At 37.1% G+C, this 22,556-nt stretch overlaps 1 protein-coding gene across 1 annotated transcript; it reads left to right on the top strand.

Moving 5' to 3' along the window:
- Nucleotides 1-223: 223 nt before the first annotated feature.
- Nucleotides 224-21,341, top strand: NGLY1 (N-glycanase 1; the record flags this gene model as incomplete). The annotated part of the gene is made up of 11 exons (XM_010016971.1): nt 224-339; nt 2,607-2,849; nt 5,746-5,905; nt 9,190-9,412; nt 10,122-10,243; nt 10,665-10,810; nt 10,995-11,105; nt 16,092-16,256; nt 16,909-17,097; nt 20,484-20,661; nt 21,166-21,341. Coding segments are annotated over 11 exons (1,829 nt in total), but the record flags the coding sequence as incomplete, so codon positions are not given.
- Between the last annotated feature and the right edge of the window lie 1,215 nt (nt 21,342-22,556).

Raw genomic sequence — 22,556 nt, 5'->3', positions numbered from 1 at the left:
TGCAAACTAAAATTTAGAACCAGTTTGAAACTCTGAGTTAAATGAAGAAGAACATGAATTAAGTTGAAGTTTTAGGTGGGTTTCACATTCTGCCTCCATGGCGTGAATGAAACTAAACTTTAAAAAAAATCTCTTATCACTGACTAATGCTGCTTGGTGCAGTTACCCAGCTTTTAAGTGTTTACTTAATTTTCAAATGTAATTAAAACTTTCATTTTCTTCAGGAATCCTTATGAAGAAAAATACAGGCTGATTCGGATTGGAAATCCAGCATTTTCCACGAGGCTGTTGCCTGTCAGAGGAGCTGTTGAATGTTTATTTGAGATGGGATTTCAAGAGGTGAGCGTAACTTGGTGATTTCTGGTGTCCTCATCAGTTTGCACACTAAAATTTGAAATTGGATTTTTTTTCTCTGCTTTCCCAATTGCAAGGCACTAGCTTTTAAGCCATTTGCTATTTTCTTTCAATCCTTGTTTGCGAATATCTGCAGTTAAGCATCAGAAAATTTAGGTGAGACTGCTTGAGAAATCTTGTGGAGCTAGAGCTAACCTGATCTGTGATAATCGTAGAATAGTTAGGGTTGGAAAGGACCTTAAGATCATCTAGTTTTCGGCTGCTGTTCAGGTGCTCTACTAGTTTGTTTAATTGTCAGATACATATCCATGCTGGCACAAAGGAAATGGTGGGAAACAGGGTGAAAAACTCTTCTCGTGGTAGCAGCCCACTATTAGGTGGGCAGCAGACTTGCACTATCAGAAAGTAGTTTCCATATTGTAAACTTGTGTGTGGAAACTGTTGTTTTGAAGAGGAGGGAGGTGAAGTCCTGCTCTTCTGCTGCTTGTTCCTACCATTAAGTAGGGCTTGTGTAGCCCTATAGTCACTAGATAAGGGAAGCTGATCTGATTAAAAATTAATCGCCCAAAATAAGAGAAGAAATATTTTTCAGCCAACTCACAGTGCTGTTGCGCAAGTACTAGTCTCAGAAAAGCAATGGAGGGCAGCAGCCCATTGAAGTTGTGAGAGGGTGGGACTTCTAGCCATTTAAAACAGTTATGAAACTCTATCTTAAAATAGTCTTGAGTGAATCTTGATTCTGTTACAGTCAAAAAGATGTATTTTGAAGATTGCTTTGTGACCTGAAATGGTCCCTGTCTTGGTAGAGTTAAAACTGCCAGTTGGTTAAGCTAGAAGCAGCCTTTGTAGTTACAGGAGAGCTGGGGTGAAAACCTGACTTTTGTTTAGTGGTGCAAAGCTCAAGCAAGAGCTTTGCTTTAATTTATCCATTTGATGCCATGCTTCTTTATCGGTATATACATTATGTGATTTAGGTCCGGCTGTCATGAGACCTCCCACTTCTCTTTGGGTGAAGTTAATTAGTGTAATTGTCCTAATTAAAAAAAAAGAATGTGTATGCTAGAAGAAATGGTGACTGCAGAGGGAGAAATGGTTCGTGGATTTATTCTCATGCTGGTGCTCAGGAGATGACTTTTAATGATGTGTTTTAGCCAAGAGCTAGTCAGTGTGGTTAGTGACACGATCAAGCTGTAATAACAGTCATTCTAAACAAATTATAAAGTGCTGCTCTCACTTCTGTCAGCAATTTAGGACCATGCTGGCTTAATCTTTTGGTTATTGTGTCAATTGAGGCTGGAGCTCACAACTTGTATTCAACTGCAATAGCTTCTTTTGTGTCTCCTTGGTAATTTAATATGAGGATTATTCTGCTGGATTGATAAATTCAGTTTAGGTTTGTGGTGATGGTAAAAGCATTAAAGTGAAGCACTGCATCTGCAGTGATAGGTGACCTAAAGTAAATGTGGATAAACAAATTAGTGTAATAAATAGAAGTGCTGCAGTGCTAGAAACTGAAACTCTTAAAAGTGTGAATGATTCAGGATTTTCATGTTTTTAGCAACCTATTTCTTCATGTTAAGTTGGAAGTGTTCAAGGCCACTTTGATCACCATAGTCTAGTGGAAGGTGTCCCTGCCCATGGTAGGGAGTTGGAACTAGATGATCTCTTAAGGTCCCTTCCAATCCAAACCATTCTAGGATATTTGCTCTGTCACAGTTAGTAATCTTTTGTTATGACACCAGTAATCATGTCACAATCAAAAACAGGAACCCAAAAGTCAAGCTGGTTACATGCCTCTAAGAATAACATTTCCTACCTGAAAACTCGTAAAACCTAAAAGATACCAGTATAGAAGAATTCCCAGCAGATGCCTTCCTAGAAGCTTCTTCCCCCAACAATGACGATCTTCCTGTGTTGCCTAGCATTTCAGTGCTGCACTGTGAGAACTGAGCATTTGTTGTTCATTTTTGTTGTTGCTGCTTTCTCTGCCAAACCATAATTGGGTTGCCTGTGTGTGGCTCTACAAAATAAGTTACTAACAAAAGCTTGTTGTTCAAGCCATTTTCTTCTAGACTGACTGTAGGTTCTTGATCTAATAGCTTCTGCTGTGAGGAACTTAAAAGCTTTTGCTGTATACTGCCAAGCCTTAGCGTGCTAACTTCCAGTAAATTATATAGTTGTTAGCTATAGATAGAAATCACTGACTAGCTCAGACCTGCATTAACTGCTGAATTAATTTGTCTAAATTTCAGGAAGAAACTCACCTGGTTTTCCCTAAAGAAGCTTCAATTGAGCAGCTACGTAAAATCAGAGACTTAATTGCTGGAGAGAGGAGTAGCAGACTGAATGAGTCAAATCAAAGCCATAGATCAGGATCCTCTGAAACGGTGGCCAGCACTCAGACAGTTGCACATCAGCCTTCAAGACCTGCTGACTCTGTTCTTGCCCCTGCCCATCAGCAGCCAGAAACATCACTTGTGCAATCTCTTGAAATGGTAATTATAACCTGAAAACTTTGTGGGCACACTAATCTTGAATATAAAGATTGCTGAAGAGTTAACTGTCGGGGCCAGGTTGCTTGAAGAGGCTGTGTGGTCTGCAAATGTGGGTGTTTTCAAGACCTGACTGGATAAAGCCCAGAATAACTTGGTCTGACCTCATAGCTAACCTTGCTTTGAGTAGGAGGTTGGAATAGAGGAATTTGTTATTTTTCCAGTGTTTTCTGAAGTTTTTGAGTGTTTTCTTTGGCTTCCATGCAACTTCAATGTGAAACATGCCATAAATAGAATATTAACAAAGATTTTGTTGAAGATGTCCATAAATGTTTTATTGATTGAGGTGTCAAAGGAAAAAAAAGCTGATTTGTATTGGAAGGGAACAGCAAGGTGGAGGGAACAAAGAGAGGGATGGGAGGCTAAGACAACAGCTGTACATTGTGTTTAGTTTTTGAGAGCCACTAAAAGATCATGAGCACAACCATAATGTTTACAATTTTTGGCGTCTCAGATCATACATTATGACCTCTATGTGTAGACTGTGAGGAGGCGGCTTTACTTTTTTTTTGCATGCAGTTGTTGTGAGAGATAGGAATTCAGCCAGACAAGGACAAATCTACAGTTATTTAGGCTGTGTTACCCTTGTCCAAGAGGTTCAGAAAAAGTTTCCTATCAAAACAGAGAAGTAGACTTGTTTTGTCTGATGTTATTTCGCCTGATGGGAGAAAACTCTTTAAAACCTCATACAGTCTTGAAAAACTGCTATGCCTTTTGATAGAAGGTTTGAAGAATGCTGTGGTTTAACTTTTCAGAAAGTTTTTCCTCCTAGAGTTTTTTCCTCCTAGAACCAGTGTCATTTGAATCTTTCCAAAAGGTCATTTCTCATACATCCTTAAACAGTTTGTCTCGTTCAGATGATATTATATTACTGGATACTGAACTATGATGTACTATTTCTTCCCAATACCTACCCCAAGATCAGTGGAACAGAAATGGCAAAGCATAGATTGGAGCAATGGCTTGTGGGGACAGGGTACTCAGTGACCCATCATCACCCATAATGTCTTTTGGGAAAGGAACTGTTGTAGGCACTTGAATATTGAGCCATTTAATTATGTTAGCATGCTAGTAGTTGCCTCTAAATTATGCTGACTGGGTTTATTTGAATTTATTTGAAGTCTTGGGTTGGTTGGTTTGTTTTTTTGTCTGCATCTTGTTTTTTACTGTTTTAGCCATGTCCGTGGCAGTGGTTGGAAGTGACCTTGAAACGTCTAGAGTGACTTGCTGTAGTACTGAAAGCTTTAAATCTGTTAAAGTTGCATTGATCTTCCAATGAGAAAAATGTTGCAGATTTCAAATTGACACAACGTATTCTGATATTAATCCTCCATAGCTACTTGTAACTCCTTGACTTACCTAGCCCTCAGAGTTGTGGATCCATTACTCTGCAACTGTTATTTTTCCATGTTTCACAGGATTCAGCGTGGGTGGTAGGACCAGTAGAAAGGAAAGCTCTGGTTTGTCATTATACTGGTGGATAGATTCTGATCCCTTCCTGGGTAATGTAGTGATTAGAGGAGGAAAGAGGTATCCAAACTTGGATTTGCAGTGAGATTCACTGCACTTGGTATACAGTGGCTTCCATTAAACCAGTTAAGCACTATGGTAACACTGATGGTGTTTGCCAGTGGGAAAATCTGAATAGTCATTTCTGCTGTGCTGAGCAATATCTCTGAATTTTCTTTCAAGAAGCTGGCAGAACATGAAGGTCTATAAGCCATTGGCAGTTCCTAATTTCCCTTATTTCTGTTCTTTCAACTTGCATTAAAGTGAACCTGAACACAGTTTGGTTTATGATGCTAAACTAGTTATGTACAGCTGATGAGCTCCAGGAAGAGTTAGAGTTCTGTTTTAGCAGTCATGAAAAGTAAGGACTGCTCCTGTAGTACTGTCCAGCATCAAAATAATAGCTCCTCATGTAGATGCTCCTCTGAAAGAAGACTCTTGAAGAGTTCTCACACCTGTATTATGCTGTATTTGCTGCTAGCATCTCAGCAAAGTGTGCGATTTTTGATGGGGGAAAAAAAAAATGCTGGTTAACAAGGCTAAAGACATGGTCTAGCAGTAGGGATGAGGTAATATAGAAGTGCCTCAGGCTTCCCCCCAAAATATGTCAGACTTAATTTTAAAATCCCATTTCACTTTCTGTGTTGTCCCCCTTTAAATAAGAGTAAATAGTTTGCTTTGGTACTAACTCCAGTATTATTAACTTTAGCTGTTTGTTTTAGTAGATACGGGTATACTTTATTGGGTGCATCATGTAGTTGCCACTAAGTGACACTTGGGGATAATTGTCTGAAGAAGCCTGGTTCTTATATTTGATTTCTAGTGAAATACACTGTTCAGTGTATGGTCACAAGGCAATCCATGTCTGTATCAGAGTTGATCTGTGAGAGAAGGAAGTAGAAATAGATGAGCAGCATTCATCAGTAGTAGAGTTCTATGAACTGGTGCTGCAGTGTCCAGGAAATGCGATGAATTACAGGTTCTTTTGTCGATTTCAGGTAAAAGGTGTCCAAAATAACTGGGAGAGGGGGATGTAGGTAAAATAACCTTTGCCATTAGAGGTAAAACGGTTTTCTCTGTGAATCATTATGGGTTTTTTTCCACTCAGGACACAGTTCAGAATACTCAAAGATATCAAGGCTGGCTTTACAGTTTGGATTGGTGGTGTCTGTAATTTTTATTGACATCTTTACAAATAAACATTTCGCCTGCAAAGAAATATATAATGTATCTGAGTACAGCATTACGACTCAAACTAAGGTAGGAGAGCTTGGTTCTGGCTTAAGGTGGAAGTTCAAAAATCATCTTTTGACTCAATATCCTTTTGCAGGCTGCAAATATCTTGAAAACACTTCAAACAAAGTTTGAGCATCTTGTATTGATGTATGAGAATCCCTCTATTCAGCAGAAGGCACTAGCTTCAATTCCCCTTCAGCAATTGAAAAGGAAGGCTCAGAAAAAGCTAGCACAAGCTACAAGACTGGACAAAGGTAATGATACAGTTATTTTGTATATGAAATTTAAAATATTCTTTCAAGCATCTGGATGATGCATATATCTACTGTGCTTTAGGTGTGTGGATTTGGTTATATGTCTGCAGGTTCCAAATGCTGTCTCTAAGTTAGAATTGCCTTCTTCCTACTTTTAAAATTTTCTACTCTTTCCTTCTATTATTTTTTTCTTTAATTTTTGTCATCCATCCTTTATTGCTTGTACATAAAGATGTTGAACTCCTAATTTATGAATTAGTAGTAAACAATGCTGGGGAAACAAATAGGGTGAGCATGTACTGTTACGTGCTTTTCATCTAGAGTGAAATAGTTCGTACAACAGAAGGGGAACTTCTTGTTTGAGTAGTCATTGTTCTGACACTGTCACAGTGCAATTTTGCAGTATGTACAATTCCAAATTGAAAATAAAAATTTCAAAATACTACTTATTTTTAAAGTGATATTACTGGTGAGATTTTGCATGAGATCTTTCCAAAACACAACCTGATACAGATAATTTTCTTTCTTGCTAAAGCTTAAATAAATAGGAGCTAAAAGTGAAATACAGACATAAATATCTGTGGCACCAGTGGTGAAACCTTACATTTTCCTCATAAATGCAAATTTGCTTTGAATGTGCAAAGTCTTTATCAGTTAAAAATGACGTTTCTATTTTCAAGTGACAGTTTGATTTGTTTTAGTAATGTAGTGAAATCTGACTTGTATGAAATAAATATATTTTTTTTAAAAATAACTCCCAACAGTATTCCAAGACCATATTTACACCAAAAAGTCCTTTCACCATGAATCTTTGATAGAAGACTCTGTTTGAAGTAATTCTGCTAACTTGATGGCAGTGCTTTTGATTTGCAAGCCAAAACTAAGCTATTCTCATATTATTTATAAAAGACTTTATGACTGAGACCTCTAAAAGTCTCATACAGACACACACTAGTAAGTAATTTTGCCTTTGGCATTAGAGAACTTTTTGACAATGGATTTTCTTACTAGTTTTCCTCTTTTATTTTTTATTTTTTTTTTTTTTTTGTAAAGCTTAACTACTGGGAGGTAGGAAACCACATAAACAAGTACAAAACATTCTCATTCAGCAACGTAGGACAATGCAATGGGGAAAAGAGACTTAACAGTAATAAAACTATTTAAATTCATTTGAAAAGAAAAAAAGACAAGGAGACCTCTCGGACTGTCCTCTACTGTGTAAATTATTTAAATATCATTTTCTAAATACTGTGGGTGTTACTTAGAAAGGGGAAGGAAGGAGGACGGTAGTGTTTCCAGGTGCTTCTTCACAAGCCAGCAAACTGATCTATTCAGAATGGCTTCCAGGCCTTAATTTAGATACAAATAAAGGGGATGGGATGGAACTCCACTGTTTTGTATTGTGACAATTTGAAACCATTTTTAAAAAGCTTTCTAGAAACATTCTTTTGGGAACAGACTGTGTGTAAGACGTATGAGTAGTTGGCCCTTATAGCTTCTTTGACTTACCTGTACTGCTGTAGTAAGACTGTCACCTGTGGGAATAACTGCTTAGTGCTAGGTGACACTTGTTTTTAGGACTTCCCTTACAATGCATAATAGGCATTTTTGGATCATAGAGAATGTGCCAGGAAGATGACTGTCATTTGATCAGAAGCACAAATTTGTTTTAACTGTTTCCCTTTACCACTTTCCATTAGAAAGATGGATTGTGCTGTCAAATACAGCTGCGTGTCCCAGCCAGCTTTTTCTCTGTTCACATAAATTACATTTGTCATTCTTCCTGTGCAATGTTTTCATGAAGGATTTATTTTACAAATGAAGAGTATTCATATGATAGCAGACATATTTTCATAGATGGGTTCTGGCTTGAATGTTGTTACCCAGGAAAAGAGAATATAGCCTGTGCTTGAAATCTTCTTACTCAGTTTTCAGCAGACAGTTTGAATAATTAATTTTGTAAGCAATAACAACCTGAGTGTTCCAGTATAAATGTTTTTCACATATAAGTAAAAACAGAACTTTTACTACAATTATAATGCAGGTGTTCTTGCTTTTATTAACAGATGATCTTTTCTCATGCACTTCTTGGTCTTGGCAATGTGCGTTTAATAGAGTTAAGACCCCCACAGTCTTTTGTACAAAAGACTACTTCAGCTTCAGAGGAAGATGTGAATTGCACTTAAATAAGTAAAACATACATCTTACCTCGTTTCTCTTTGCCATCATGAAAAAGGAGCTAGTGCACAAATTTGGTGCATATTCCTTCAACTTCCTTTAATTAGCATTTTTGTAAGTTCTTTTTTTTTATCTTCATATTCATTAGTCAGACCTGTCTGCACTGTGACTACATGCAAACTGTCGTACATAAAACAACTCAGTATAATTATCTATGATTGAGGTGTGGCTTAGATAATGGAGTTAGTAGGAGAACTTATTTGAATGTTTATGAATCTGAGAAGGAAGAGTATCTCTCTGGACACTGGAGCAGGTTATACATTTAAAGACTCTAAGGAATTAGAAGAATCTCTTTTGGGAGACTGGATTTTAAAATTTTAATTAAATATGTTAATATGTTATTAAATTTCTTAATTGGGTAAAGTGGAGTTATTTCCAGGTGGTAGAATAGTGATAGTGTGTGAGTGGATTCTAGCACCTGTTGTGAACACAGGAAAATGGGTCAGAAGAGTCCAGTGTGGTGAAATTGGCTAGAGTAGAAAAATAAAGACATCCTGTTCTAGCCTGGCTAAGATGACAAGGGTCTTTATTTGCTGAATCATTAACAAACACAACTTGTAGAACATATACCGTGTGAACAGTAATTAGGCTGTGTTTATAGAAAGTCTGTTCATAATTACACCTGGTTGTCTAGACTGCTGCCAGTGTCTGGTTCTTTGGGATTATGAAATCAAAGTGATTGTTATTTCTAGTTTAATAGCCAAGAATAGGAAAGGAATATTTAGGAGCAGAAAGCTGTGGAAGACTATGAGCATGAAGAACTTCACAGGCTTCAATGTGTATCTAACTTGTTTTTCTGAGCAATTTCCTACTCTAGTGTATAGGAGTGCAATTTTTTGTTATTTATATATACAGTTTGATGTTACTCAGTCTTGAGAATTTAGATTTTTCTGTGTGTGTGTCCTTAATTAGTGTATGAGGCTTTTTTTATAATGAGACTTCTAAAATATAATAAAGGCCTAGAGATGGTGATTTATGTAGATACTGGAAAGTTCAACTATAAATTATTTTTCCATTTGACCTAACTGTGTTGTGTAACTTTGCAGGTGCACATGTGAATGAAGAGGATTTCTTATTGTTGGAGCTCTTGGACTGGTTTAAGAATAACTTTTTTCGCTGGGTAAATAATCTTCCTTGCGGCAGGTGTGGTGGGCAGACAGAGCCTAAAAGTGACTACCTGATGCCTGTTGATGATGAACTAAGGTGGAATGCCAGTCGAGTGGAAAATCATTATTGCAAACAGTGTCAGTTGTGTAATAGATTCCCAAGGTGAGTGTGCAGAGGTTTGCTTTGTCTTTTTTTTCTTGTCTTTCAAGAAACATCTTTCCATTTGTGTATTTTGTAAACAAGTAGTAAGTTGTTGATTGAAAGATTAGAGAAGCCATTTGAAGTAACAGAATGGTAGGTGAACCAGCAATTGCACTGTAAGATTAGAGATTTTTAAAAACTATATATTGCTTTCTTTTACACAGCCTTGTTCTGAATACTTGTTTTTCGTCTTTTTTGTTAGTTTCATAAAGTACATCTTCTAAATAAAAATATTAATAGTGGCATAGTATGTAGGTAGGGTTTTGTTTTTTCAGGGAATGCTTTTACTTCTATGGAATTCGCAAAGGGTAATGCACATCTTACACTGAGTCTATAGCGAAAGAGCAAATATATGTTCTTTTATATTTTTGCTGACTATCAAAAGGACCAGCACACAAGTCTAAGTTAGTTTTGAAAACTGAAAAAAAAACCCAGATTCATTTCAGTGCTGCCATAAGCATGTGATGGAGTAATGTAAGTCAAAGTAGAAATGGCATTCTGCTCACACTTGTTTTGTGCAGCACAGCAATCATTCATATGGTCTTCTGTGGACTGAATGGCACTGAGATCTGTTCAAATAATTACAAATAAGGGCAGTCATGATGTAAAGATTTTGAAAGGTGAAATGTATTTTCAGTTATTCTGGTTTTGTTTTGGTTTCCTCCTGTAGGTATAACCACCCGGAAAAACTTCTGGAAACCAGATGTGGACGCTGTGGCGAGTGGGCCAACTGTTTTACATTATGTTGCAGAGCTGTAGGTTTTGAAGCTAGATATGTCTGGGACTGTACAGGTATCAGTATTCTAGAACTTTGTATTGTTAATAAAAAACCTATGCAAAATGAGGTTATGTATTTTATGGTTTTCAGATTATATTAAGCCATCAGGCAGCATGTAGAGTTATGAGCTGCTGTTCAGCTAACAAAGACAATATAAATTTAATTTCCTGTCTTGCCTGATGAGATGAAGTATAGTTCCGCAGGTAAGGTTAGATGATTGACTTCAGAATGATACAATCTTTAGTTGAATCTAAGAGACTATGATCATTAGAGAGAGCTCTGATAACTTTACTTCTGAATGCAGATGAACAGAAAACATGTTCTTTCACCTGTTTGTTCATTTAATGAATCAGGAAAAGTTAAAATATTCTACAGTATTAGAAGAGAGGACCTGTCCTTATAATTCATTGTTTATTCTTGGCCCTTGTTATATAGATCATGTGTGGACTGAAGTATATTCTTCATCTCAGAAAAGATGGCTTCACTGTGATCCCTGTGAAAATGTCTGTGATAAGCCTCTTCTCTATGAAACTGGGTGGGGAAAGAAGCTTTCCTACATATTTGCATTCTCCAAAGATGAGGTAGGAGTGATGATATCAATAATAAACAAGCTTGCCCAGAAGCAAGGGTGGGATGTATTCCATCTTAGTGTGATTTCCAGAATTATTACAGAAAACCATGCTTTGATTAGCTAGTCTCTTTGAATGAAGCAAGATATATGAGAATTTTTGGTTGCTTTATTTTCTTCTTCAACTTGTGCTTGAGGTGGTTGATGTCACCTGGAGATACAGCTGTAAACATGAAGAAGTACTTTCTAGAAGGACAGCACTCAGTGAAGCTACGCTACGTGAAACAATTAACGCACTGAATAGAACGGTACGTGGCTTTCTTAAATGGATTTCTTTAAGTGAAACCTAAGTATCTCTTCAGAATGCAAGTCCTTGAACAAAAAAATGCATTTGGTAACCTCATAGGAATGTTCGTGCACTATGGAATATCAAATGCTGCTAACTGTACAGACTTCATTTTATACCGAATACCTAAGAATTGGTCACGGTGTTGAACTTCTGTGAAATAAGATAAACAGCTGTATGTAAGAGGATTATCATATCTCTTACATTGTCAAATGTGTGTATATATGTAAAATATATACCATGTGTGTATATTTTTTTTCTTGATGGCTTTGGAGTAGACTTGTGTACTAACAGATGTTGTAGGTAAACTACAACTGTTTTGTATCTATGTGGACTCCTTGAGGGCAGCTGCGTGTTTTTCACATCAGTAATGCTGTAACTTGAAAACCGTAGTATTTATAGTTACAAGAAAAGTAGGCCTAATTTGTTTTCCATGACTTCTTGCAAGCTCTAGGAAGCAGGAGGAATGATTCACAGGCTGTTTCCAAGACTTTCAAGGAGAGTAGATTCTATCAGCAGAACTTTGGCTCAGAGCCTCATATACTGTTCATGCCTAATGTCCCCAAAACATGGAGCCTTTTGCACCAGCGTGTTATAGTTGCAGAACCTGAGTGCATTCACCACCTCTCTGCTAAGCTTTTCCACTCCCTGCTTGGGACAGGGTGAACTTTTCTTGACTCAAACTACTAGAAAACCACAAAGCCTTGATCCACCTGTGAAGCTCTACTTTTGTCCCACTTCCTTTCAAGGCTAATTCCTGTGCATAGAAACGGTAGTTCCAGTACAGCTGATGGCTTAATAAACAGATTATGCCTTCTTCAGAGGTCTGATGGGTTATAGCCTCACAGTAAAAATGTGAAAAATCAAGCCTGCCTCATCTTTGAGGCCAAAGGTTGAAATCATTTTGTCAGTAGTGATATATTAGGGTCACAGCAGAGTGGAGCACTGAGAAGGCTGACCAGAGTAACAAAAGGAGGTAAAGGATCAGAATGCATGCAATTTTTGCAGGGTTGAAGGAATTTAGTGCCATCCTTTTCAGGCATTGTACCCTTGCTGGCTGCAAAATTCATCTCAAGGGCCTTTCTTGTGATCTGCTGGTGACAGAAACCAGTCACCAGACTCTTCTCTACCAGGTGTCCATAGAGAAAGAACACAGGAAATAGGGCACTAGTAAGTTGAAAAATAACATTGACAATTGGATGGAATCAGGAAAGTATATGCAAGTGAGTCGTGAGCTGGCTTGCCTGACCTTCTTCTCACCTCAATGATATCACTGCAGGATCATGATCTGCTTCACTTAGAGAAGTTTGGAGAACTCCAGTAAAAAAAGTGCATTGCCATCTCCAACAGATGGTGCTGCATGTTGGTCTGTTGGCCTGTTTCTTACTCCTTTCCCCCTGCTTTATAGGACTGTGCAGCTCCTGAGCTGACATTAGCACTTTTCAGAGAACAGGCATTCTGGTCATGTTTTAAATGAAACTTTATTAAAAACTGAGTACAGAGAAGAAAGCTATACATGTGCTTCCAAGACACACTTGTATTTTTCGTATCTTCCTTTCTCTACACATGGGAAATCTCAGCCTTTTCTTCTCTATGCTGCGCACTTTCCCTGCTGCTTTCCCATATTATTGTATCTGTCTTACGGTTTTATTAGAACACCTTTGTCAGTCTTTTTAATGGTATCTTATTCTGAGGAACAATTTACTCTCCCTTTCTACAAGCTGAATGATATTTGTTCTCTCTTCTCACATACACTTCCTTTTGCACATTAGCTGTTTGGAATGTTTAATTGAATTAATAAATTTAATCCCTGTAAGTAACTGCTCTTACTCCTTTTTTCTTATGTCTGTTATAGTTTGAAATTGGATTTCAGGGGCTTAGAGGTGTTTTGCCAAAAGGTTGGGTGGGTTGACAAAGAGGTGGGTTGACAAAAGAACAGTTTCCCCCTGTCCCCCATTTCTCCTAGTCAAGGGACCCTTCCAAAGATTCATATTAAGGTAACAATGCAGTGGGAATCAAGGGACTTCTAAAAAGTTGCTGTCTGAGGGTATCCTTGTTGAATTCAGCAGATTTTGCAGACAGTAGGGAGTAAGGCAGCTCACCAATAGAACTGTCAAGACATCTTATAGCAGGTTTTCATTACTCTGCTCAATCACAAGTCCTGTTTTGGCTAGTACGCTCTTTCCTTCACTGCAGCCTATTCAGCAGATAACTGACATAGGCAAATGCCTCCACTGACTTTCCCTTTTCCCATCATCTCCTAGAGACTGGCTCCACACTAGGAGGGGTTATAGTCTTGGTATTTTTTGATGCAGAGCTTCAACACTGCATCTTTTAAGCTCAGTTATTCTAAGTTACAAATAAAAGAAGTACAAGAAGCACAGTATGCAGTATACATTATAATCTGTAGTGCAATATTAGTGAAAATGGAATCTGAGAGATTATTATTGTTCTTTCCTGCATAAAGAGCAACAGTTGTGGCCATTATTTCTCTGCATGTCTGTCTGTTTAGTTGCCAGAGACCACACACCACTTCAAAGTATAATAAAAAGAGGCAAAGGATAACTTAATCTATTCATTACATTATTTTACTTCTCAGAAATAGTGTATGTATTTTATTTGGGTCAGGCATTCCTAAATGGGTGTGTAACCTCTGCATTACCAACCATGTGATGTTATTCTGTAGTACCATACAAATATTCTTCATCAACTTTTTATGGGCACTGCCCTATTCCAGTCCATTGTATGTTACCTCTATAGAAAGGGAGGAGAGGACCCTGAACTTTCCACTGCTCTCATTGGAAATTGGATGGTGGGGCAGGGAAACAAATAATTTTTGTTTGCTCCAGGCCCCGTTTTTTTGGTAGTGATTGTGAATGGTTATAGCTGCAGCCAGGTCAGGTCTTAAAAGGAAAACTAGTAATTTAGGTTGAATTGCAGCTATTTCATGGTGATTGATGTGAGATGAACCAATATTCCTTGCACAAAGGTTTAAAATTCGATTTCCTCAAATTATCTGTTGCTTTCCTAGCAGTGGCTCCAGTTAAACCATGGATTATTGATCCCCTTGAAAGCACAGAGTTCTGCAGGAAACATCAACAACATAACTTGGACGTGATGCAGAAGTAATTTTAAAGCTGCAGTTCACAATTCCTGTTCCTTCCTATTCCCTTTGTCTGCCAGAGAAAGGTGGGGCCTGAACATGTATGTAGAGGGTAATAGCTTGACAAAAAACAAAAGCAGGAAGTTTGAGCTACAGCAGTTGATAATGGCATTCTTGGATGCTTTATGGCAATGTCATTTGTAGGAAACGTAGTTACAGGTTTTCCCAGCACAGGCAGTGTTGATCTCTGTGGAGTTTGTGTGTTATGCATGTCTTACATGCTGCTAGTATTTATATGCAAGAGTCTACTGATTGAGGGCAGATGACGAGACTTAGTGTGCTTGTACTCTTTACAGTTGAGGAACCTGCTAATTTCCTCTATCATACGTGAAAGAGGCCTGTCTTCTGAAGCACCCTTTCTGTGTTGAAGCACTGTTCGTTAACAGTTGTCTTTTTCAGATACTGTTAAAACAGCTTGCAGAGCAAGGGCAACCAAGTCTCACTCTGGCATCACGCGCTAATTTTGGTGGTGATGACTCCTGACACTGGGTTTCCCTATATCAAGGTGGCTCAAGGAAAATTGTAGATTGATATTGTTAACTTAAGGGTAATATCAGACTTCCTCTGAGCTGGAGTGAGATCTGTAGTACTGCGTGTGGACATCCAAACTGCCCAGGCAAGTGTTAGATTCAGGAAGGCCTGGTGTTTCATGAGGAACTACTGGAGTCACTGCTTGTCATCCACAAGGTAACACGCAGAGGTGTATTATCCCATCGCTGTGTTAGAACTGGTATTAGGCAGCTGGAATTTGTTCAGCTGGAGCTGTTTCTCATAACTTCTCTGTATCTACTTTCCTGTACCCAGTTCCACATGTTTGTTTGCAAATAACTCTTCAAATGCCTCTTTTCTGATCCCTAGTAACAAAACTTTCTGGAGTCAGGACTGCTTTTTTTGATAATTGGAACACTTACTGGCCTGAAGTAGTAGTAGGCTGAGTGTGCATGCTTTGGCCCATCACCAAAGCAGGAAAAAAAGATGATGTGTAATCATTTGTGCACTCAGTGTTGAACTTACACCCACACAGAGCTGGAAAAACTATCCACAGTTAGGGAAAAATGCTTCACATATCAGCTCTGTATGGTTGATGTGAAAATGATAGAGACAAAACCGCAGCCTCTCAGCAAATTTTTAAGTTGTGTGCTAAAAAATGCCCGTGGTTCTATTCATGTGGGCAAAAAAAGCATGTTATGTGACTCTTTCTCTTTTCCATTAATTTACCTGGAAGTGTAGGTAATTCATTTTTCTCATGTTTCTGGTATCTGTAAAAATATGAATGTTATAGGTTATGATGGAATCAATCACTGTTGAAATAACTGTTTCAGAGACCAACTGAATGATTTATTTGGGCTTAACTACAAAACCAAGACTGTTGCCAATCACATCACTCCACCTTAGAGAAGTTTGACTCGAAAATTATGCTTGCTTTCCTTTCTCCCCAGATAATATCAAGAGTAGCTACAGTATAGAATGCATATGAAATAGCTATAAAATATGCTTTGGAAGTGTTTTATGATCCATGCAAATGTATTAAAAGTATAGCACAAACCTTATTTTAAAAGAAAGCTATATAGTTAGTGTACACAAGTTCACATGCAGTTATGACTGATTTATATTAACACATGTGGTATTAAGATTGTTTCCAAGATTAGTGTTTCTCTCAGTCAGTCTTGACTTTAAATGTTAGTCTCCTTCTTCAATTCTTCTTTTCCCTGTAGGTGTCACTCTAGAGTGGAATTAAAAATAACATTTTTCTGAATTTTTCTTTGTTTCTTAATGTATTTTCAGAGACAACAATCTTTGTCAGAAAATAGAAGAAAAGACCTCTTGGAAAGAACAATTGTGGAGCTTGTTGAATTTATTTCTCCTAAAACGCCTAAACCTGGAGAATATGGTGGGAGGACATCAGGTTCAATGGCTTGGCGAGTAGCCAGAGGTGAAATTGGTCCAGAGGTATTTAACTTTTGCACTGGTGACCATCTTAGAGGTAGCTGACTAGAGGTTCTAGGATTGTGGTCTACAGAGGAATAGCACTTAATGGTAGGTAGCCTACAGATTTAGTTCAAACAGTGAAACTTGCAAAACATTAGTGCAAGTCTGTGAATTCAGTAGAGGTCCACAGGTAATTTGTGAGGATTGATGGTGGTCCATTGGTTCTAATGCTTCTACCTTAAATTTTTTGAAGTCAGTTTGTAAGCTGTCATATATAAGCACCTGTACATGATAGTCACAAATTACATCTTTTATTTATGATTGTACAAGAAATATACTCAATGTAAATTTTCTATTCCTAATATGTTAATCTCTCAAATTTGCTATTTTTATGTTATGTTGTTAATATTTTACTTCTGAAAGTAATTGAATGAAAATTTTAAAAGTAAAATCTCTGCTCCCTTCTGGAAAAGGTACAGGTCTATTGTAGGAAACTGGTTTAAAACTTCTGTTTTGCAGAAATACTTTTGTCCATGACCTCTCTTAAAAATGACGTATTTTTCAGTTGGCAGCAAAACTGAATTAGGAAGCCATGGTATGCTGTTTAAAAGTAACATACTTGTACTGAAATGTATTGGGGAATGACAGTACTTGTATTCTTTTCATTTTTCAGAAAAGAAAAGAAGTAATTTTTATTCCCTCTGAAAAAGAGAAGACATCTAAACTCTTCCACCTCATCTACAATGTAGTAGAGGATAGTTATACAAGGGTTTCCAGTAATAATGAAAAAATAAATGGCTGGGAAGCAGCTGTTTGGAAGGCTGAGTCTATCTGGAGGAAGGTAGAAACAGATTGGAAAATGGTAAGGATAACAATTATTACAAGTGTAAAATCTATCATAAAAGTGGGATAACTCCAATATAATAGAAAACCCTTGTTAGTGTTTGGCATCAAAACCTCTCTTGATGCCCACAGAATTCAGCTGATGTTTGTAAATGGTTAAGCTTCAGGTAAGATTGCCGGATGATTTAAGAAACTGGAAATAAATCTAGCTTGTCTTTCAGAAAGGATGACCAAATTCTGTGCAGATAGGTAAAATCCTTGCTAAAGCACCAAATTTAAAGATATGGCTTCCTTCTTATGCCTTAGGATAAATGCACAAATACTGTTTGCTTGAAAAGCAGTACTTCCCTCCAAAAAGGATTGTATTTTCTTCTTTTGTTTTGGAGAATAGCTTTATAGGGTATCATATCTCTTTGATACACAGCTGAAGGAAGAAATTGTCATCCTAAATATTACAGTTTAATCTGCAAGGCAAGAACCTGTCTGTTACCCAGATTATTGTATACCCTGGCCAGAATTATTCCAATCTGTCAGGACACTGAGCAGCCAAAGAGTCACATTCTCTAAATCTAAGAAGAGAACTGATGCCTGTAAGGTGGGAAGGGATCATTTACTAAGCAAGCAACTTCCTTCAACAGCTGCCAACTGTGGAACTGAATGTTCCTGACAGGGACTATAGCATGTTACTGGTTTGTTCCCCTGCCATTTTATTAGTCTGAAAGGTCTCTGGCCGAACATTCTTCTAGTTTAAGCAATGGTTTGCTTCCCATTGATGAAAGATGGAGCCGAGCATGTAATTGTCTTCAGAGGTTTTCTGTGCTGGGTTCTATACATAACTACCCTGCAAAATGCAATAGGGAAACAGCTTGGATAGATTATCCTACGTAAAAGAGAAGGAATAAGGAAAGAGGCTAGACACTAATATAAAAGATGTTACAACAAAGTAGGCTAATAATTAAAGAGAAAGTAACAAAAACTCAGAATGAGGGACAACTGTTCTCTGCTTCCTGAGGATCTGCTGAAAATCTGGTAGCACCTTATATCCTCAAGACTCCAATGATCAGTTATCCTCATTTTTGCACTAAGCATACTGTGTTTGCAGTAGTCCAGTTACTGTTGGTCTGCTCTTCCACTCAGCTCTACTAATCAGATAGAACAGGGAGGGTCCAATCTGTAAGACCAGGCAAACCCACTTTGCCCTTGTATTCAACAGCACCTCAATTATTCTAGATAAAGAATGAGAAGGTGATCTTGAGAAATTAGGAGCTACAGATCTGGGTATATCTCAGGCTTCTGCGTAAGGCATGTTAGTTCTACAGGAACAGCGTCTGTGTATGAATCTAAAATGACTTTTTGTTGGGGGTTGTTTGTATTATGAATGACAGCAGAGGGAAAGGTTGTTTGGGGTTTGTCTGTTCTTTTTGTTATGTCTCTAGTAAATGTGCAAGGTACTGATTTGGATTTTGATTCAGCAGCTGTTCAAGAAACTTACCAGCCAATATTACCATTACAATTTGTTTGTCATGGAAAGCAATTTAAATCTGAAAGCCACAGTAAACATGACTGTAGGTATTAGCCCAGGAGTAACACAAAAGAACAGTTACATACTCTGTCTTTGCAGTGTTCTTGATCAAGACAATTCAGATAGATGATCATCTTGGCCAATCTGCTGTGATGGTAGCCATCTCCATCATATTTGTGTATTTTCTTGTGGTTCAGTGTCACTTGGCTTTGTTACACAACTCAAACAGATATAAAACACAAATTTAATCAGATTACCCAGAGAGAATTCGGTGCCCAGGGCTCAAACAAGCAGACCACAGTAGATGATAAAGAGAATATAAGAACCTGTAGATCTGAAATCCATGGGTTTCTAGAAGCTTGATTTCCACACGAATTGCTCCAGTGGAAGAGAATTTGAATGAGTTGGGGTTTTTTCTTTCGTTTTCTTCCCCTGAATTCAGATTTTTTTCAAATAATACTGGAAGAGTAGCCAGGTGTGAAAATTCGAGGACATCAAAAAGGCACAATAGGAAACTTTAACTTCTGTTACTCTGATTAAATGCTTGGATACTATAATGGAAGATGAGACAGGCTGGTGTTTGTTTTTATCCCTAAAAGCTTATGTTTAGTGCGCCTCAACCAAGTAGTAATTAATGGAGTGTTTCAGCTTCCTTACTCAAATACAGCAATTCAATAGAAGCTGATCAAGAGACTCTCTTGCTAGAATTAGTAAGGTACTTAAAAAAATTTGCTTGGACATCAGCACTTTCATGAGCATTAATATTATATTTATGTGAAGGCAGGTTACATTGTTACATTTTCTCTTTGAAGGTGATCTTCAGTGTAGTACCCTCACACCTTTGTGGTTTTTCAGCTTTCTATAACATGAAAATCAACATTTTCATGCCAGGTGCATAGTAACACTAAATTTCTGTTTTATAGTGTCAGTGGCATTTCTATGTAAGGTTGGGATCTTTAGTAAAGCATACTACTGTGTTTTATTATCGTTTTATTCAGGGTTGTTCTTCCCAGATTAAAAGCTAAGGACCTGTCTAAGTCCATTTGGTATGACATTAATCAGAAGCCTGGACATGACAGAACTTTGATAAGTTTTCTTAATTAAGGATTCTGAAAGGAGCATGTCAGTTTCAACTCTTTAATCTGTAATGTCTGTTGTCTTGGTTTACTGATAATAGTTGCTAGACTTGTAAGGACTATCAGATGCTTATTACAAAACTCTTATGAGGGTTCATTATAATTTTAATGAACGTTAGCACATGAGCTTGTTCAGCCAGGTGAAGCTTAGAACAGCATTGGGACTACATTAAGTTATGCATATCATTAACAGTTCACATAATGTTAATATAGATTTATATATGGCTAGCATGTATGATTTGCTTTAAGCAGGACTTGTCAAGTCCTAGGAGAAGCGGTGTGCAGTCAGCAGCCACATCTGAAGAATCTAAAATATTGATTGCAGTTTTCTTTATCAGCAGTACTGATGAACCAAAATGAACAACCAAAGTGTGTGGGCCTGTACATTTATATAAAAGCCAGAGGTCTGTTGCTGCTCATTTTGCTGGGTTTTGTTTAATGTTATTTTCTAATAATAAACTTAGGTATTTTTGTGGCTTGAACTTTACCAAACATGATGAAATAGATTAATATTCCCTAGTGAAGGGTTGCAAATGTGTGCAATTACCTAACTGTGGAATCAACTTAAGGATTCAGAATGAGATTATGTACAAAATTGTGCTATGTACAGTTTTAAGGGTTCAGAGGCATTGATAAAGAATGAAAGTGTGTTATCTTAAGATTTTATGTCCTTTTTACAATGATTAATTAGATGCATGTTGGTCATCTTAGTTTTTGACATGCTGACTATGTCTTCTTTCCATTTAGGTTTATTTAGCCCGAAAAGAGGGGTCATCCTCTGCTTCCATCAGCTGGAAGTTTGAGTGCAAGTCAGTCAGTCTAAAAATAGATAACATTTCAGTGAGGACAAGCAGTCAGACATTTCAGAGTGGAAGAGTAAAGTGGAGGCTTTGCTCTCCAACAGTGGAAATTGAACTGATAGGAGGTAAGTGTGGAATTTAAATAATGAATTATATCATGCAGCAAAGGTGTTTAAATAGAGAGAGCACTGTGCAAATACTAAAAATGAAATGCAAATGCATTTTGGTTTTTCTAACTTCTTAGCAAGGTCAAGAAAATACTGTGTATTTAATGAAAACTGGTACAAACTCCAGTTTTATTAATATACACAGCCCTATCTGCAACAGAGCATGGTTAGCAAGAACAAAGTAGATACAAGGTACTTGTGTGTTTTACTAGAACGGATAGATGCTTCATACGTGCGGTGGCTTCAGTCTTGACTAAGTCCTCTGAGCATGAGCACTAAACAAATAATAAGTGAAAATTTGCAGCTGTGTTTTTTCCTGCCACTGATTGGCAGATGAATTTGAGTGGTTCCAACGGAGATCCTTAAACTTTCATTACAACTTATCCTTTTTAACATGTATTCTAGCATTTTATGCTGTCTGGAGCAGTGGCTGACTGAATTACTTATCTTTTCCTCCAATAGATAAAAATCTTTGCTCCTATTCAGATTTTTCTGGTGCAACGGAAGTTATGTTGGAAGCAATTCTAGATGGAGGGGATGGTGAAGCTGCATGGCAACACACACAGCTATTTAGAGAGAGCTTAACAGGATGTGGTGAAAATTGCTTAGAGATAATTATAAAACTCAGTGACCTCTGAGCACGTGAAATGAAGAAATGTCCTTTGGATTCCTTGAAGACCTTATACCAGGGATACAACATATGAAGATTTGGTCAGCACTTCTTGTTCATCCTACGGCAGATATTTCCTGTTTCACTGCTCCCATTTAACCAACTTGAAACTGCACTTGAAACTTCCATTTAACCAACTTGAATAGGTAAACATCACAATGAAAACCTCTTCGTTTTAAAACCAAACACGAGAATTAAGGGATTGAACCATTAAGTACCCTTTTCTTAAAGTTTATAATGAAAAGGAAACAGTTTTTAGGAAGCAAAACATGATCACAGAGCAATTGTAGTTTATTTTAATTTGGAGGTTTGGGATTGGCTTGCTGGGATATTTTTATTTAGCTGGGGGGGGCCAGTTGGAGTTTTTTTAAATGCATAATCTCCTTGGAAAAACAATTTTAATTCAGTTTTCCAATTACAGCTGATGCTTGTGATGATTTTAAGATATTTTAAAGAATAATAGAAGACTTAGACATTTTAATAGAAAAATATTAATTTGTGTAATAACCATAGGAGCTGAAATTAAATTTCGAAGCAATCTTGAAATGATTTTATATACCTTATATGCTTATATACCTTTAATACTTACATAAGTATTAAAGTTGCATTTAATACCTAGAAATGTTTGGAAATATAATGATATGCTAGGAAAATACATTAACGTTGCAAGAAGTGTTCATTAGGTACCTAAAAATGTCATGGTCTGTGATATAAAATTGAGACTAAAATCATCAGAATTTCTTTGTATGAAAAATAGATTATTCATTATAAATACTTTTTAATGATATAAATTCAGATTTGCCTACTTTTTAAAAGGTTTATTAAGCATGTAGGTTGAAATCACTTTTCAAGCTATTGTCTTGAGTTACTTTGAATACTATTCCCAAATTTGATGTAAAACCATATGCAAATTTTCTGTTTGTTACTGCAGTGTTTAAATTTCCTTTCGTTGAGTCTAATAAAAACTGCCACCCAGATATCAGTGCTGCAAATAAAGTATGGAATGAATGTTCAGATTAGATAAGCTTTATCAGAGAATTTAAGGAAGGCTACGATTGGATTGTACAAGAAATTTTCTATTATAGGACTATAATGCAAAATTCGAACTATAGTTTTATTTTAAAATAAGTGAAAATTAGAGATGATGTTCTCAAGATCAGTGTTTTTATAGCTTTTTGTTCAT

This window comes from Nestor notabilis, unplaced genomic scaffold (assembly GCF_000696875.1).
Source record: "Nestor notabilis isolate BGI_N333 unplaced genomic scaffold, ASM69687v1 scaffold23836, whole genome shotgun sequence".
Taxonomy (NCBI): domain Eukaryota; kingdom Metazoa; phylum Chordata; class Aves; order Psittaciformes; family Psittacidae; genus Nestor; species Nestor notabilis.
The sequence above is the reverse complement of the archived record's forward strand: the minus strand, read 5'-3'. Positions and strand labels throughout refer to the sequence as shown.